Raw genomic sequence first — 16,380 nt, forward strand, 5'->3', positions numbered from 1 at the left:
ATAGAAAACTTCTATCCAACACCTTTCACCAGCAATAAATTGCTTTTTTTTCTAATTTAAAGAAAAAAATTATAAGGAAATTAATTCAATGTTCAGATAAATACTGTGTTTTGAATGTGTAGTATGAAATTCAGATAAATATTAGTATAGTTGTTATATAAAATCAGTAGTAGATATGGTACACAAGGATGTGTTATTGTACAGATTATTATAGCCTTTAACTTCATTAAACTTTAATATGCACTTCAAAATGTTTATTAGGTCAGTTACTTAGCACAATAAAACCAGTTTAATATTCTCCCTCCAGGTGTTGGCGGTATTGAAACAGAAGCAGTAATGCTGGGAATGCCAGTTGCACTCACTTTGCCTGAGGTAGTTGGGTGTGAGCTGACAGGCTTAGCCAGCCCACTTGCTACATCCATAGATGTTGTTCTAAGCATTACTAAGGTAATTTAGAATTCTGTTTAATCCTAAATCAAGCAGACTTTGTTATTGTGGGAGTTCTACCCGAGATGCTTGGAAAGTGAAATAAAAGACATGCACAGTTTCTGATGCAGCGTCATTAACTGTAGCTATATGAAATGGCAAGATCTCTATTAACCCCTAAGTACGCATCTGCTCATTTAAGTCCTATTTATTTTCTTTTTACCAATGGTCCCGTAGAGGCCATACATATAACTATGTATTTACAGACATTTTATAAAATGTAACTAATGTCAGTGTTTCCTAGTGAGAGCCTTTACACAGTCTCTGCAATGGAAAAACCCTCCTGTTTGACTCTTGGCTCCAAAGTGTTTCTGCAAAACCCTGCTTTTGCTCTCAACCTGGGGTAAATCAGGAGTAACTTCACTGAAGTCAGTAATTACAGCAGTATAACGGAAATGTAGTGAAAGGAGAATGCGGCCCTGTCTCTCGGGATCTCCACTCCTGGGTTTTATGGCCTCTGGTAAATGGTGTCAGAGTGATTCATGTCGGTATGGTGAACGCTTCCTTTCTGGTCAGATCCTTAGCAAGATTTAATCAGTTTGTATTTTTCAGTTTTTCACTGCACTTGGAGTTTTGTCCTTATAAATCAGAAAGTGTAAGGGGGGTAAATATCAATGAGTCCCTGCTCTCCAAGCCCAATGAACTAGTTACAGTGGATTGCACCATCAGACAGAATAGCCTTGTTAGATTTCTGTTCCCAGTTTCTTGTTTCCCAGGATACCCTAGCTGTGAATGCAGCATGCTTGGCTCCAAGAGATGAGGAGAGTGTAATAATTGGAGATATACCCATCTCCTAGAACTGGAAGGGACCTTGAAAGGTCATCGAGTCCAGCCTCCTGCCTTCACTAGCAGGACCAAGTACTGATTTTTGCCCCAATCCCTAAGTGGCCCCCTCAAAGATTGAACTCACAACCCTGGGGTTTAGCAGGCCAGTGCTCAAACCACTGAGCTATCACCCCCACCCGTTTACCAGCAGCCATGCTAGCCTAAGGAGGACAGGTGTTGGCATACTGGAAGGATTAGTGAGGCAGCGTACAGTGCCTCAAAATGAATGGGGGTTATTCCAGGAAAATTGGGGGACCATCAGGGATAAGGCAGCACTTAGGTTTCAATGACTGCACCCAACACACTAGTAGTGTCGCTTTGCTTAACTATGTTAGTTCCAGTGTGGTGGTTTTATTTTCAGAGTTGTTCCAGCGACATGTGTTGCTGCTTCGATATTTGTGATTTGTCTTCTCATTCTGACCTCTACAAATATCTTTTCCCTCACGCAGTTATCCCATTCTTGTCATTACCATCCACTGTTCTCTAAAATGTCACTGCCTTCACAGCTAGGGTACCTTGGGGAACGAGAGGGGGAATAGCGTCTAACTAGGCTTTCCTCATGACAGTACATAGCACTGTCACTAGTTCACTGGGCTTAGAGTAGAGCTTTAAATTCCTTCCTCTGAATCTTTACCACCTTGACTACCAAATGTTGCCTTGTGAATTCCTGACTCGTCCTAGCAACACTTTAAAAAGCATGGTACACTCACTGCTTGAAAATCTGCTGAACTGAGTCGGTGGGGAGAGATATCTTAAGGGTTTTTACCTCTGTCGGAATCCAGTCTAAGTGATAAAGTTTTGAAGTTTTAAGTTTGTGGACACAATTTAGGTATAAAGAAGTTTTGCGCTGTATTTCATTTTGTAAAATTAGTAATGGTTACTAATTTCAAACTGTTGTACCAAACATTCCTTGTAGTATATCTTCTATTCAGATGTTTTATAGTTCTATATTTCATTTTTAACAGCAACTCAGGCAAGCAGGAGTGGCTGGAAAATTTGTTGAGTTTTTTGGAACTGGCATTTCCCAGCTGTCTGTAGCTGACCGAACCACAATAGCAAATATGTGTCCTGAATATGGTGCTATTCTGAGCTTTTTCCCTGTTGATAATGTGACGCTAAAGCACTTAAAGCATACAGGTAAGGATGAAATTAAGGTAAAACACACATGATTCAGCATATTAGCATTTTAAACTCACATGGCAAGTATTTTTATCTAAAATTGCATCATGCGTTCCATTTGGACAGTATTTTTCTTCAGGATTATAACCTGCTTGATGGAGATAATGTAATGAGTTCTGCTGTGCAGTAACATTCTGTGTCATGGGGAGCTACTCTGCAGATCCCTCCCATGAATATCCTCATGGACACAATGGAATTTTAAATTTAATAAAAATTATATTACTTTAATGAATATCAACTACCTTTTTCTGTGGAAGTGGCCATTGGGTCTTGGAGATTATTAGCATGTAAATTTCCTTGTGGCACTACATTTCATTAATTAAGCTTTTTCTAGTTAAGCTAGGAAATAATTTTTTAAAATAAATCTTGACAGATGGATAGCTGGCGTGCCTCTGAAGCTTGTACCAAATCTGGTTATATTATGTCTTCTTTGATCAGTCTGATCATTGCCATCACTGTTCAGGGTCAACTTATTCTTGAGCATGCAGAGGTCTTCTTTGTCAAGACAGACCATTTTCCCGCCCCTGCATGAGTTATTCTATAAGGCCAGGTATGGCAACATGGTAAAGTGGTTCCTCTTGACAATTAATGAAATCTTCCTTTTATATTACGGGAAAAGATTCGTGAGCATATATTTAAAAGTGATTTCTGCCAGGATGGGTTAAGCGTGATTTGCCTTGTCACTATGGACCTCACAAACCATTACTTCATCTAACCAGTGCTTGAAACAGTGTTAGAGACTCAGTTATATGTGGTTCAGACCAACCAAGTAAACCATGTTTAATACATATAATCAAAATTGGTTTTAACCCATGTTTAAAATGGTTTATAACAATTTGAAAACAAGTTCAGAGTTTGGTGGCTGCTGGGAAACTCAGCCTGCCGAGAATGGTCTTTTGCAGGATTATTTTGGTATGTCTCAGTTTAGTTGGTTTTTGAGTTATCTTTTGGTTTCTCCCTTGTCACCTCCTATAAAAGTGAAATTCAGTTACTCCTCTTGCCTAATTTGGCTCAAAGGATCAAGAAGTGTTTGCTGACGCTCCCCATGGACCATGTCATAATGAGAAGGGTATCTGCTGAATGAATGTTTCTTTTCTGAGTTCCATCTTAGGCTGCAGTGAGGTGATCAGATGAAAATGAAAAGAGCTCTTAATTATGAACTAATAGTACATATGCTTTCAGGAAGCTATTCAGTTTGTGTACCGTGTCAGTCCTTGTTTCAAAGATTGAAGTACTGTATTTCACTTGCAGATTTTGTGTCTGCTCAACAAGCTGCTAATAGAACAGAGGTAGAATGTATATGGAAGATTATATGGCAAGAAGACATATTCAGGGCAGTTATTAAAGTGCAAAATCATAATTGTCAAGCTCTTCAATAGTGCTTGATTCATGGAATCCATGGGGCGGCACACAGATTCAGTGTGAATTTGTCACAATATTTATTTCTGAGAACCCTAGTTACAAATAAGTTATGCTTTTTTTTCAGTAGCATACCTTTTCCCATGTCTGGAAATATTTTCCATAGGTTTTGACAAGGCCAAGCTTGAGTCCATGGAAGCATATCTTAAAGCTGTGAAGTTATTTCGAAATGATCAGATTTCTTCAGAGGAACCTGAGTATACCCAGGTATTTATAAAATGACTTTTGCTTTTGCAGCTATTTATATTCATTATTCATAAATTATTTTTATTGTATTGTAATTGTTGCCATTTTTAATTGACATTTGTACATGAATATCTTAACTCATAGCTTTGGATAGTTAGATACTTTACCAAAAAAACCAACAACCTTAAACACCATAATGTGTATAGGAAAGGCTGTTGAATTCCTTTCATCAACCAGCTCTTTCAGGGTATCATATAAGTCTGACTTCATGAGAAATTTTGGCAGCTGGCGTCAAAGCTCACAGATTGTTCACGATAAAGTGTTGTTAATCATACTCCATCTTAAAAATGGAAGTCTCACTTTTCAATGGAAAAACATCAGAACATTCAAATTTACTAAACCGAATAGGCCCAGTTGCCTTGAAAAACGAGGGCTAAATGTGCTGTCACCTATTGGGCAATGTTTCCTAGCACGCGTTACTGTTTTTTTTTTCTTTTCCAGATAATACAAATAGATCTGAGTTCTATAACGCCATATGTCAGTGGTCCAAAGAGGCCACAGGATAGAGTGGCTATTACTGATATGAAGAGTGATTTCCAAGCCTGCTTAAGTGAGAAGGTTTGTACAACTTTGCTTTTAGTGGTTTGGTAGGTAGATGTATTGTAACTCATTTTTTGGCTTTCATACTGAACACAATCGTTTATAAAGTCATAGTCCGTAATCTGAAGCATTTATTTTACAAATATTCACTGCCTCAGTGAGTGTCCCTTGGGCATAGCTCTGTGTGCTAACCATCATAGGAATGTTACTGGGCCTCAAACAGTAGAAAATTTGAATAAAAATTGCAAAAATCCTCAATTCATATTATGGACCTAAGAATCTACTAATCAGAAAAGTGAAAAAGTTAAGCAATCAGGTGTTCCATACTTCTACAGTTTGTCCATTTAAGTCATTTTTAATTGCTAAATTGGTTAGGCATGAGTGGGGTTTTTTTGAGAATTTCTATTTTATAGCAAAATTGGGGCAAAAATTACTGTACAGTGCCATTTCTTATGAATGAGTTAAAAATACCTCCAAATCAGCCTCATTGTTTGAAATTGAAATGATGATTCTCAGTGTTTTTGGGAGGTAAAATCAGTTTAGCCCGGCTTAATATAACCGTTGATTTAAAAAAAAATAAAAAAGTGCCTTAACAACCACGAGCCTCTGATTTCCAATGCTTTTGAATGGGAGCTGAATATTCAATCCTAACATGTACTGTTAAATTCAGGGATCAAGAAGGGCTGGGTCAGCACTGAGTCAGAAGTAGAATTGCAAGTAGCATACAGTCGGATTCAAAGGCCATTGAAATCTCTGTCTACTGCTTCAGTGGGCTTTGGATAAGACCCACAGTGTGTAGCAATCAGCTGTGGTGGACTTGCCTTATGTGGGAGAAAAATCAAAGACTCGGTAGTGAAAAAAATAGATGATCGCAGGGAAGCTGTTTGAACTGACTGGGAATGGTGTGTCATGGGTGGGCCATGAAGACTTCTGGGAGACTAAATGTTACAGACCCAGGCCCGTTTTATCTTTAATCCTCTCCCAGTCAAACCTGGTTTGGCAGCTTCCTGTCTGATTAACTCATCTTTATTCTATTTCAGACCATTATAAAATAGTGCTGAAGAAATTTAATTAATTAGGTTTAGAGCAGGGGTGGGCAAATTTTTGGCCCAAGGGCCACATCGGGAAATAGAAATTGTATGGTGGGCCATGAATGCTCACAAAATTGGGGTTGGGGCGTGGGTGGGGGGTGAGGGCTCTGGTTAGGGATGTGGGCTCAGGGGTGGGACTGGAGATGAGAGGTTTGAGATGCAGGAGGGTGCTCCGGGCTGGGATTGAGGGGTTTGGAGAGCAGGAGGGGGATCAGAGCTGGGGGTTGGAGCGTGGGGAGATGCTCGGGTGCAGGCTCCGAGTGGCGCTTACCTCAAGCGGCTCCCGGAAGCAGTGGGCATGTCCCTTCTCCGGCTCCTACGTGGAGGCGTGGCCAAGCAGCTCTGCATGCTGTCCCACCCACAGACACCACCCCTGCAGCTGCCATTGGAGCACTGGAGGGAGCCGTTGAAGCGTGTAGGAGCCGGGAGCCGCGTGGTCCAGCCCCAGACGGAGCAGGGCTGAGCTGCGTTGTCCAGCCCCAGATGGAGCAGGGCTGAGCCGCGTGGTCCAGCCCCTGACCCTGCTCCCTGGCGGGAGCTCGCAGGCCAGATTCAGCCCGTGGGCCATAGTTTGCCCACTCCTGGTTTAGTGAGTAGAATATCTTGTACATGATGCTGGAGGAATTGTTTTTAATGGACCTATTATGGTTTATATTAAAATAGTCTTTGAGCCTTGCCACATGATATATGCATTTCTAATTTTGCAAACTACATATACCTGAATGAATGCCTATTCCTTTAAATAAGGGAATTCCCTTAAAAGAATGGGGAAAATACTCTAGGGATTTGATCCTGCTTTTGATGCATAGGCACTTATTGCCACACATTTTGTACTATTAACAATGGCAGTTATAAAGGTATATGGATGAGTGCATCACTGCTTGTTTGAGGGAAATGAGTCTTTGCGCTCATCTCTGAAGACTTATTTGAAAACCTATTAGATTTCATGAAAAACACTTTTACGGAGTACATGAGTCTTAAGTGACTGTTCACATAATCGTGCTATGATGAGGTACATATCTATTTAAGTGTTGAATCTGTTATAGTTGTTGACTTATCTCTATTCTTGACTTGTTATATATTTTGTCATCTAGATTGGCTTTAAAGGGTTTCAGATTGCTACTGAGAAACAAAATGACATTGTGCCCGTTGAGTATGAAGGAAATGAGTACAGATTGTCTCATGGATCTGTTGTCATTGCTGCAGTAATTAGTTGTACAAATAACTGCAATCCATCTGTCATGCTTGCCGCAGGTATGTTGGGACTGGTGACAACTAACTTGGGTTCACTATTGCAATCTGGTGTTTACATGGTTTTCGTCAGTTTTGACCCAATTCTGCAAATGCTCAGTGCAGGGAATTCCCAGTGTCCAAACCTTTTAGCTCAAAGTTACACTGTTCATTGTACTTTTAGGCCTGAATTCCTGTTATATGTATTTAGAACGGTGTTAATGAGAAGTGGCCTTTATTGTACACAGTGCTGTGTAATTTCAAAGTTTCTGTGGCCTTATCAGACATCTATAAAAACTAGGTGCCTCTGAAGGTAGTTCTGATACGTTTGTGTTTGTATTTGGTAATGTCGGATCATAAAGTAAACAGTCTGTTTAGGGCTCCTTTCAAAAGGTTATGGATATCAACATAACCATTGATAGTGTCAAGAGGTTTTGATCCCTGAATGAAAGGGTGAAGTTTAGCCTATAGTCAGATGCTAGCTGAGCTTTAACAGCAGGAATTGAAAAGTCAGTGACAGAACTTGAAATAAAACCCAGACCAGACCACCCTTCCATGCTCTGACCACTAGACCATTCATTAAAACATGGAGAAGAGATTTTCTGTCAGGTAAGAGCAAGAAAATGGGCATCTGCTTGATCTGAATAAGAAAACAAGTATGACTTCTTATTATTGATAAAAACAACTTTGTTATATTACTTGTCTAAGGAATATTACAAATATATACTCCTTTTAAACAGTTTCCTTAAGAAACAGTAAATTGTGATTTCCCTTATTTTCCCCTCATCACAGTAATTTACCTACCTGACACCATCTTGGTAGTTATAAATCCGATTGCTCTTCCAATAAATATGCACAAGTCTTATTTAACTATTGTTCTGTTTTTCTTTAGGTCTTTTGGCCAGAAAAGCTGTCGAAGCTGGACTGATGGTTAAACCTTATATAAGAACAAGTTTATCTCCAGGTAGTGGGATGGTTACACATTACCTCAGTTCAAGTGGAGTGTTACCATACCTCAGTAAACTTGGGTAAGTTTAACTTCTTTATTCATACTGACAGAGGGAAAAGTGGTGTGTGTGTAAGTGGATTTATGTATAGTCCTTAGATTTGGCCCCAGTTCCACAAGGTGCCTAACTTTAAGCATGTGACTAGTCCCATTGATTTGGGACTACTTGCATGCTTAAAATTAATCATACACATAAGTGTATGTTGGATCAAGGCCTTGGCCCCTGCACATATAATTTACAAGTTGCAGGTGATCTCCTGTGCCTAAGCAGAGCCCTATTTTCTTTAACAGAGCTCCACAGGACTGGAGGCTTGGATTGTAAATTTTTCAGGACAAGAACCATGTCCTGGCTTGCTTGTCTGAGACACCTACTATACTTTTGACTGCTCAGTAGCAATAATAATCAGACTCAAATCACACTATTAGCTTTGTTTTATGCATGAGCTTTACTGTCCTTGCTTACATTTCACTAAGTAATAGCAATACATCAGGAGATATTCTGGAGACCTGATTTACTTTTTTGTAATTCACCAAGAAAAACGAAAAGTAATGGGATTTTTAGCTCTTTTCAGTGTACTTACTATAAAATGCCCTATTAGCAAAAAAAAAAATTCCCTCAACTTCAAATGTTTCACTAACACTCATTTTAAATAACTGAATCTGCTACTTACTCCAATTTTTCAATGCAGGTTTGAGGTTGTTGGATATGGATGTTCAACATGTGTTGGAAACACTGCTCCCTTGCCAGAAGCCATTCGGAATGCGATAAAACAGGTACAGCTTAAAGATTCGGACAGTGCGTATACAATGTAGCAGTTTCTTTTATACTCAAATGGTCAGGAAATAAAAGAATCTGTATAAAATAATATACTTTGTCCTTGGCCAGAATTTTGCAGTGCATTTGGAGATGCATCTTTGCATGCCAAATAGAGTATATAAAGTGACTAATTTGGTGTCTGAAATAATAAAGTTGTAGTGAATGCAACTTTATACTACGCAAATCTCAACTGTAAGATGAAGTTTGTGTATTCTTGCAAGAGTTAGTCATATTGTGTATGACATATACATACGCCAACCTGAGTTTCTGCTATTTTCTTTGAGTAGCAGCCATGTTAGTCTGTATCCGCAAAAAGAACAGGAGTTCTTGTGGCACCTTAGAGACTAACAAATTTATTAGAGCATAAGCTTTTGCTATTTTCTTGTCATTGGCAAAACAAGGTTAATGGGGTGTGATACAATAAAATGGCTCATTTCTGTATATCTAGTAATTCTGTGAAGCACAAATGGGTTTTGGAATATTAAAAAAAAGTCACAAGAGTGAGCAGCTTTTAGACAGCTAAATGGTAAGCTCCCTTTAGCCATGTCAGTGCTATAAGCTGCTGAGTCCTTAAGGCTGCCGTTAGCAATGAAGGAGTAATAGAGGCATCAGCCTGGGAAAAGGTGATGATAAGAAGTAGGAGAAAAAAGGAGGGGAGAATTAGTCTGACTGACTTAAGAGGAGACATGAGAGGACCAAGAGTGAGTTCTGTGACTGGGGAGACAGAGTGGGAATAATAGTGGTAGTGAGCAAATTACCTTTCCCTTTAGGGGCTTCCATAAGTACTTAGGGTGCCTTTAACTTTTTTTTAAGATAACAGAAATCTAAGCAAACTGTCATGAATGCACCTATAAGTTTGTGAGGAGTGCTGAGAAATGTATTTGTTTCTACCTTTCAGGGTGACTTAGTTGCTTGTGGAGTTTTGTCTGGAAACAAAAACTTTGAAGGCCGTCTCTGCGACTGTGTCCGTGCCAACTACCTTGCTTCTCCACCTTTAGTAGTTGCTTATGCTATAGCAGGCACTGTTAATATAGATTTCCAGACCGAGCCTTTAGGTAACTATTTCTTTATATCTAATATTTCAGAATAGTACCAGGTTTTCTTTGGGTGCTTTGGCTTAGAATGTCTGCCTTTTAAATGGCAGCAACTTTTGCATTTTCTGTTTTGAAACAGGACCATCAGCCTTTAGACCACTTCATCTCCTTTTATTTATACTCAGATATTTTGTCTCATGAGAGAAGGGGGAAATTAGATATTTCCCCAGTTTTTCACGTTTGTTTCATTTAACTGGTATTTGAGCATGCAGGGAGCATTACAGTATTATAGTACTAGACAAAGAATGACCATGCTTTTCATTCCTAGCGGCTAAGAAATAAAAAATCATTTAACTGATAACTTTTTTTTGGAATCAGCTGTAGCATCTTTGAATAAAGTCTCAACATATATGGGGGGTTTTGTTTGTTTGTTTTGGCTTACAAAAAAACCTTTTACATAGGCATTGATCCTAATGGCAAAAATATCTACCTGCGTGATGTTTGGCCCACTCGAGAAGAACTTCAGCAAGTTGAGGAGGAGTATGTGATATCATCCATGTTTAAAGAACTGAAAGAAAAAATGGAGGTAAGATAGGTCTGTCATTTTAAATAGTTTAGAAAACAGTGCATTTCTGGATAGCTTTACTGTATCTTCTGGTTGAAACAGAAGAGGGTATGGAGGGTTCTGATACCATAATTAAGATTAAGAGATGAAGACATGGCCACTTGTTCATAAGCCGAATTTTTTTTGTGAAAAAGGGAAGCACCAGGTAAGGGGGTCGGCTTATGAACGGGTATGGAGAGGGAGAGGTGGGACACAGCCCCTCCCTCCCCCACAACAGAGGGAGCAAGGAGAGGCAGCACAGCCAGCAGAATCAGAAGGGAAGAGGCAGGGCCAGAGTCCCTCCGCTTCTGGCCATGCTGCTCTCCCCCTAGACTCCAAAGTAGCCCAGCCCAGCCCGCTGGAACATGCTGCAGCCGCGCCGCCCAATCTGGCCTGCTGGAGCAGCTCCAGCCAGGCCAGAGGCATCCTCCCCGACCCTCTCCAGATAAGGTGGGAAGGGATGGGATGGGGAGAATGGGGGGGGGGTGTCATAGGTTACTTTCCTGACCCCCAGCTTCTCCCCTCAAAAAAAATTTCCCCACCAGTTGCTGTCCCGGCCCGTCAGGGTAAGCCGCTGGTGCGCCGGGATACTTTGTTTACTTAGGTTTATCTCCGTGCCTGCAGACACTCGAGGTAAACAAACCATCTCGGCCCACCAGCGGCTTATCCTGATGGCCCGGGAGCCAAAGTTTGCTGACCCCTGAATTATAGGGTCAGCTTATGAACGGGTCATAAAAAATTTCCATTTTTACTTATCCATCTTTTGGGGGGGCGGGTCTGCTTATAAACGAACCGGCTTATGATCGAGTATATACATTACATTACGATGGTATCTCCCACAATAGAGTACAACCTCAGGAAAAAAAAAAAATAACAGTTATCAAAGTTTTTGCTTTAAGACTGTATAAGATAATTGTAAATCAGTTTCCCTGGTAGTCTAATTGGCTAATATACTCTCCTTTTGTAGAAAGGCAATAAGCGATGGAATTTTCTGGAAGCACCAGAGTCAGTTTTGTTTCCATGGGATTTGAAGTCCACATATATCCGATGTCCTTCTTTTTTTGATAAGCTTGTAAGTATAGTGGTTCCATCTAAAATAATATTTTGGGAAGTGTTGAATACTAAAGCAAGGGGAGAGTTGTGTTTCAATACGCTTTGGTTGTTTCTGATCAAGTTGTGTAGCATTAACCATATCTAACTGTCTCTAACTGGTGTTCACCCCATTGGAACGAATGGAACTTGTGGATGGATGCTTCATTTTTGTCATGAACAAACCAGTTTAAATATGTTTTGTTCTAGGAATCCTGGGGGTAAAGTATGTATTTTCTTTTTTCTGTTTTTTTACCCCCTAATAGGCCAAAGAGCCAGTTTCACTACAACCAATTGAAAATGCCCATGTCTTGCTGTATTTGGGAGATTCTGTAACTACAGATCACATATCACCTGCTGGAAGCATTGCAAGGAATAGCGCCGCTGCTAAGTATCTGACAAACAAAGGGTATGGATCTTAACATATATTTAAGCCCTTTCATTTTCAGTTTAAACCAATTTTTACTCAAAATCTCCCGGGTTTTACAAAAAGTATTATTCATTTTTTTCTGATTTTCATCCTGCTTTTGTATCTTCAAATATATTTTAAAAACTTTATTTTATTCAGAAAATACAATACATTGAGATGTATGTATTATGATAATACATTAGTTTGTGTATATATGCAAAGCTGTCTGTTGAAGTAAGGCTATGTATTAGTCTAGAAGATACACACAATAAACAAACAGGCACACACGCAAACTCTGAAGTGTGTGTGCATCTGAATGTACTGATGAATCTCACACCTACCACGTACACATTTCAAGCTGTTAGCAGATAACGGTTTAAAGATTTGACACATTAAAATGGAAAGAAAACAAAAATCTATCAGAATATGTTTCAGAACACACGGAAGTATTCAAAAGGAGAAAAGGATGAAGTCGAGTGCGTGCACTGCAAACAGTGTGGCCTAATTATTACATGTAAATATTTATAGGTAATAGTTCTAACCCTACCTTAGTTTTCATTTATTCAAATGAAAAGTTTTATTTGGGGATAAGAGATGTATTATTTTCTTAAACTCAGAGGTGACGTTGTGTTTTGGGTTCTATTTTAGTTCTGCAGCAAACCACGTTGATGAACAGAATTCAGAGCATTATTCTACTGAATAATTTTCCCCCCGTCTTTCTGTCCAGCAAAATAAACCCCTGTATTTACCCAGAAAAATTAATAATATTTTTGCACAGATTTTTCACCTGTTTTTGTTGTTGTGGTAATAAACACTGATAAATTCCCAGGAAAAATTAAATAAAATAAAAACTGAAAATGAAGGGCCTTACGTATATTTTATGAAGCAAATGAATCAATTATTTTTTGTCTCAGTGGGGAACTTAATTTACCATATAAACAACTGATCATCAAAAATTGCTTTGTTCTTTAAATGCCATTATGCATTAGAGAAATTGTGTATGTCCTGGTTAAAGTGTGAACTGTCATTGCTGTGATTGTAGGCCATCACCAGAAATGTATCTAAAATTTCTTTTGCCTTCTGAACAGCTGAAATCTATTTTAAAATATCCCATCAATGAGATAGACCATTGTAAAAGGATAATGGTCTGCTGCCAAATCCATCTCAAAACATAGATGAATTGTTAATTTACAAAGCAGATAGCACTAGTCTTTTGCTAATGTTCTAGTCTATGTACATACATAAGAAATGATGATGTTGCTTTCACTTCACTTGATGGGTGTTGAACACAGTATAGGGATAATTGCTTACTCCACTGCTGTTGCAAAATTATTATCCTTGGCAAAGAGAGCAGACTGGCAAATAGACGCACGGAACACATCAGAGACCAGCTTGTTCATAACATGCCTCGTTTAAAGACTGACTTGCCCCTGTAAGAATGTGAATTTGGCTGAAGGTTTGATGTTGATTCATCTCTCAAATAAATGAACAGTTCTGGACCCAATACAGGGAGATGTTGAACACCCTTAACTCCCAGTGAAGTCTGAGGGTACCCAGCTTTTCACAGGAGGTGCAGAGCTCCTCACAGAATCAGACCTTCCATTTGGTAGCACTTTACACAGACTAATTGTACTGTATTGCACCGACAAACCCCAGTTTATCAGCCAAATATCTCAAAATAATGGCTTCTGGTGCCCACTGTTTGCCCATAACTATCTCCCTCAGTCTAAATGAAGGGTACTCCGTAGAATGAATTCACCTTCACTGCCAACTCAGCTATCTCACTCGTGAGACTAGAACTTGCAGGCACTGCTTATGTTGATTTCTTCTATAGACTGCTTAACCCATTTTTGTTAGAAAATTAATCCTCTAGATTGTCACCAAAAAGCCACTTAACACTCAGTTCAGTTACGGTTGTAATGTTCATTAGCTAGTGCTCTATACCACCTAATGGTAAAAACCCTCCAAAACAATATAAGTAGACTTTCTGTTGAATATTAAATACTGTCTTACGATATTTGTAGCCTCACACCTCGTGAATTCAACTCTTATGGAGCTCGAAGAGGTAATGATGCTGTGATGACCAGAGGTACCTTTGCAAATATCAAGCTTTTGAATAAATTCATAGGAAAACCAGCTCCAAAAACAGTTCATTTCCCATCAGGACAAACGGTGAGCATGTATTCGTTCAAATGACTCAATTAAGGGCAATGGATTAGAGCTTGTCTAATGATTTCACTTTCTTTTTTCCTGCAGCTAGATGTGTTTGAAGCAGCAGAGTTGTACCAGAAAGAAGGCATTCCTTTGATTATTTTAGCAGGGAAGAAGTATGGACTGGGGAGCTCAAGAGACTGGACTGCAAAGGGGCCTTTTTTACTGGTACTGTTATATTCTCATGAAGTTAGTTTCAAATGCATTGTTCTAAGATGATGTCTTTAAGCATCAATTCATGTTAGAAGCTGTCTTCAGTTTAAATTTAAATATTTGCAAAATATTGTTTGCTTGAAAATGTATAATCTGTAATTTTTCCTTGGTAGGATCCGCATAGAAGAAAACAGGTGATTACAGGACCAGCTTATTAAATTTCAGAAATGTATAATTTATCAGGTTTGACCCACAAAATGAGGATCCAACATAAGAGATTCCAGACTTAGCTAAATTGCATACCTTTTATGTAGTTCCTTAAATTTAGTTTAAACTTTTAAAAGTTTCATTCTCTCTCGTCACTTCCCCAGAATCATCGCTCTCCCATTTTAGTCTCTGTTCCTCTTTTTTCCTGAAAAACATTAACTTCCTGCCCTTCTTTTTTTTCTTTCCTGGAAGCTTTATTTAAAAATTATGTTAATATTTTTTAAATGTTTGATTTTCATTTTTAAATTCAATCCACATTTTGCAATCTTGTGAGTGGAAAGCTGCACACCATTATTTGGAGTTGAATTTCACTAGTGAGCTAGATCACTGCCCATTTTCAGCTGATATTGTAAAAGAGCAGCTCTTCCTCAAGAAAGGAAAACATCTGGACAAACTAATGCTCTTGTCACCAATATCTGCATTTTTGATGGTTTTCTCTGTTTAGTTTGTGCATGTGGTGGTGACAGCCATGGGATACATTGCAGACTATTCTGATAAACTGCATTTATCATAGACCTCTTTCTGTGTCACTTGCTCCCTGCCCATCTATATTCTCCATCTCTCTGGGACAGCATCTAGAATTCTATGCACCTCAGCAGCTTCAGATAAACATTTTTTTAAACTCTCAGAGAAATGTTTCCTTTTGTCTTCAACTGTCAAAAGATCTCCCTAATTCCTACAAAATAACAATGGACTCTGAAGCCCTTGGTGGACAATGTTTGGTCCTGCACCACTAATAGATTTCAGTTTCAGTAATATTCTGAATAACTAAAAACGACACCACCTTATTGCACTGGTCTGCTTCCTGGGTTTATTCACTGGCGTCTGCTTGTTCTAGTGCCAAAAATAAGTTGTCACTGCATTTTACCCCTGCTAACACTGCAGAGCCAATAACAAGGCACGTCTAATAAACCAGACTTCCACCAGTTTATGATACAGGAGTCTGGAAGTTGCTGCCTCTGGGTTGATCAGAAGAATATTTGGTGTTCATTTTAATGGTTGTTTTCATTAAACTTCATTATTATGCATACTGCTGGATTGAAATCGGAAACCAATTATTTTATTTACATTTTATAGGGGGTTAAGGCAGTTATAGCTGAAAGCTACGAGAAGATTCATAAAGGTCATTTGATTGGAATTGGCATAGCTCCACTTCAGTTCCTTCCGGGGGAAAATGCAAACATTTTGGGCCTCACTGGCAAAGAACAGTTTTCTGTATCATTTCCTCAAGAGCTGTTTCCAGGCATCACATTGGATATTAAGGTATTTCTAAAATATAACATCTCTATCTCCAGGTGCAGACAATTGGCATTATGAAGTAATATGCTGATTTACTTGAAAAAGCAAACAAGTCTTGCCTTCTGCTTAAACTACTAGTGAACATAATTTGCCAGTATATCTTGAAAGTACATATAATTATAGTTGCCTTCTTGTTCCGTTACTTGTCTGCATGTGCAGCCCCTAATCACTTCTATTTTTCCCCGACACAGAAACTTTGTTAAAAGCCAATTAAAGTTTAATCAAATCCCACTCTCATAACCTGGATTAAAGCAACAGTCTGCATGATTCCTTTCCACCTAGACATCGTGTTCAATGCCAACAATGACACACTTTACACAGGCACAGGAAAATCACTCCTACTTCTAGCAGAGAATGCAGCACAATATGCTCCCCAAAATTATCTAAAATTGTGCACTAATCTAAAACTTAATACTGGCTTTAGCAATGCAAACATCTGGAATGGTTGGCATATGCAGATTGAGTTTTTGTCTGT

At 38.9% G+C, this 16,380-nt stretch overlaps 1 protein-coding gene across 3 annotated transcripts in view; it reads left to right on the plus strand.

Annotated features, from left to right (window-relative positions):
* The window catches only part of IREB2 (iron responsive element binding protein 2), a 37,188-nt gene that overhangs the window by 17,162 nt on the left and 3,646 nt on the right, over positions 1-16,380 (plus strand). For all 3 annotated transcript variants that reach the window (XM_039491010.1, XM_039491009.1, XM_039491011.1), the window contains exons 8-21: positions 308-447; positions 2,277-2,448; positions 4,016-4,116; positions 4,597-4,713; positions 6,881-7,040; positions 7,909-8,044; positions 8,712-8,796; positions 9,738-9,894; positions 10,335-10,459; positions 11,445-11,549; positions 11,833-11,975; positions 14,000-14,147; positions 14,232-14,354; positions 15,684-15,869. In XM_039491010.1, the coding sequence (XP_039346944.1) occupies positions 308-447; positions 2,277-2,448; positions 4,016-4,116; positions 4,597-4,713; positions 6,881-7,040; positions 7,909-8,044; positions 8,712-8,796; positions 9,738-9,894; positions 10,335-10,459; positions 11,445-11,549; positions 11,833-11,975; positions 14,000-14,147; positions 14,232-14,354; positions 15,684-15,869 (1,898 nt within the window). The remainder of the gene's footprint in view (positions 1-307; positions 448-2,276; positions 2,449-4,015; positions 4,117-4,596; positions 4,714-6,880; positions 7,041-7,908; positions 8,045-8,711; positions 8,797-9,737; positions 9,895-10,334; positions 10,460-11,444; positions 11,550-11,832; positions 11,976-13,999; positions 14,148-14,231; positions 14,355-15,683; positions 15,870-16,380) is intronic.

This window comes from Mauremys reevesii, linkage group 10 (genome assembly GCF_016161935.1).
Source record: "Mauremys reevesii isolate NIE-2019 linkage group 10, ASM1616193v1, whole genome shotgun sequence".
NCBI lineage: Eukaryota > Metazoa > Chordata > Testudines > Geoemydidae > Mauremys > Mauremys reevesii.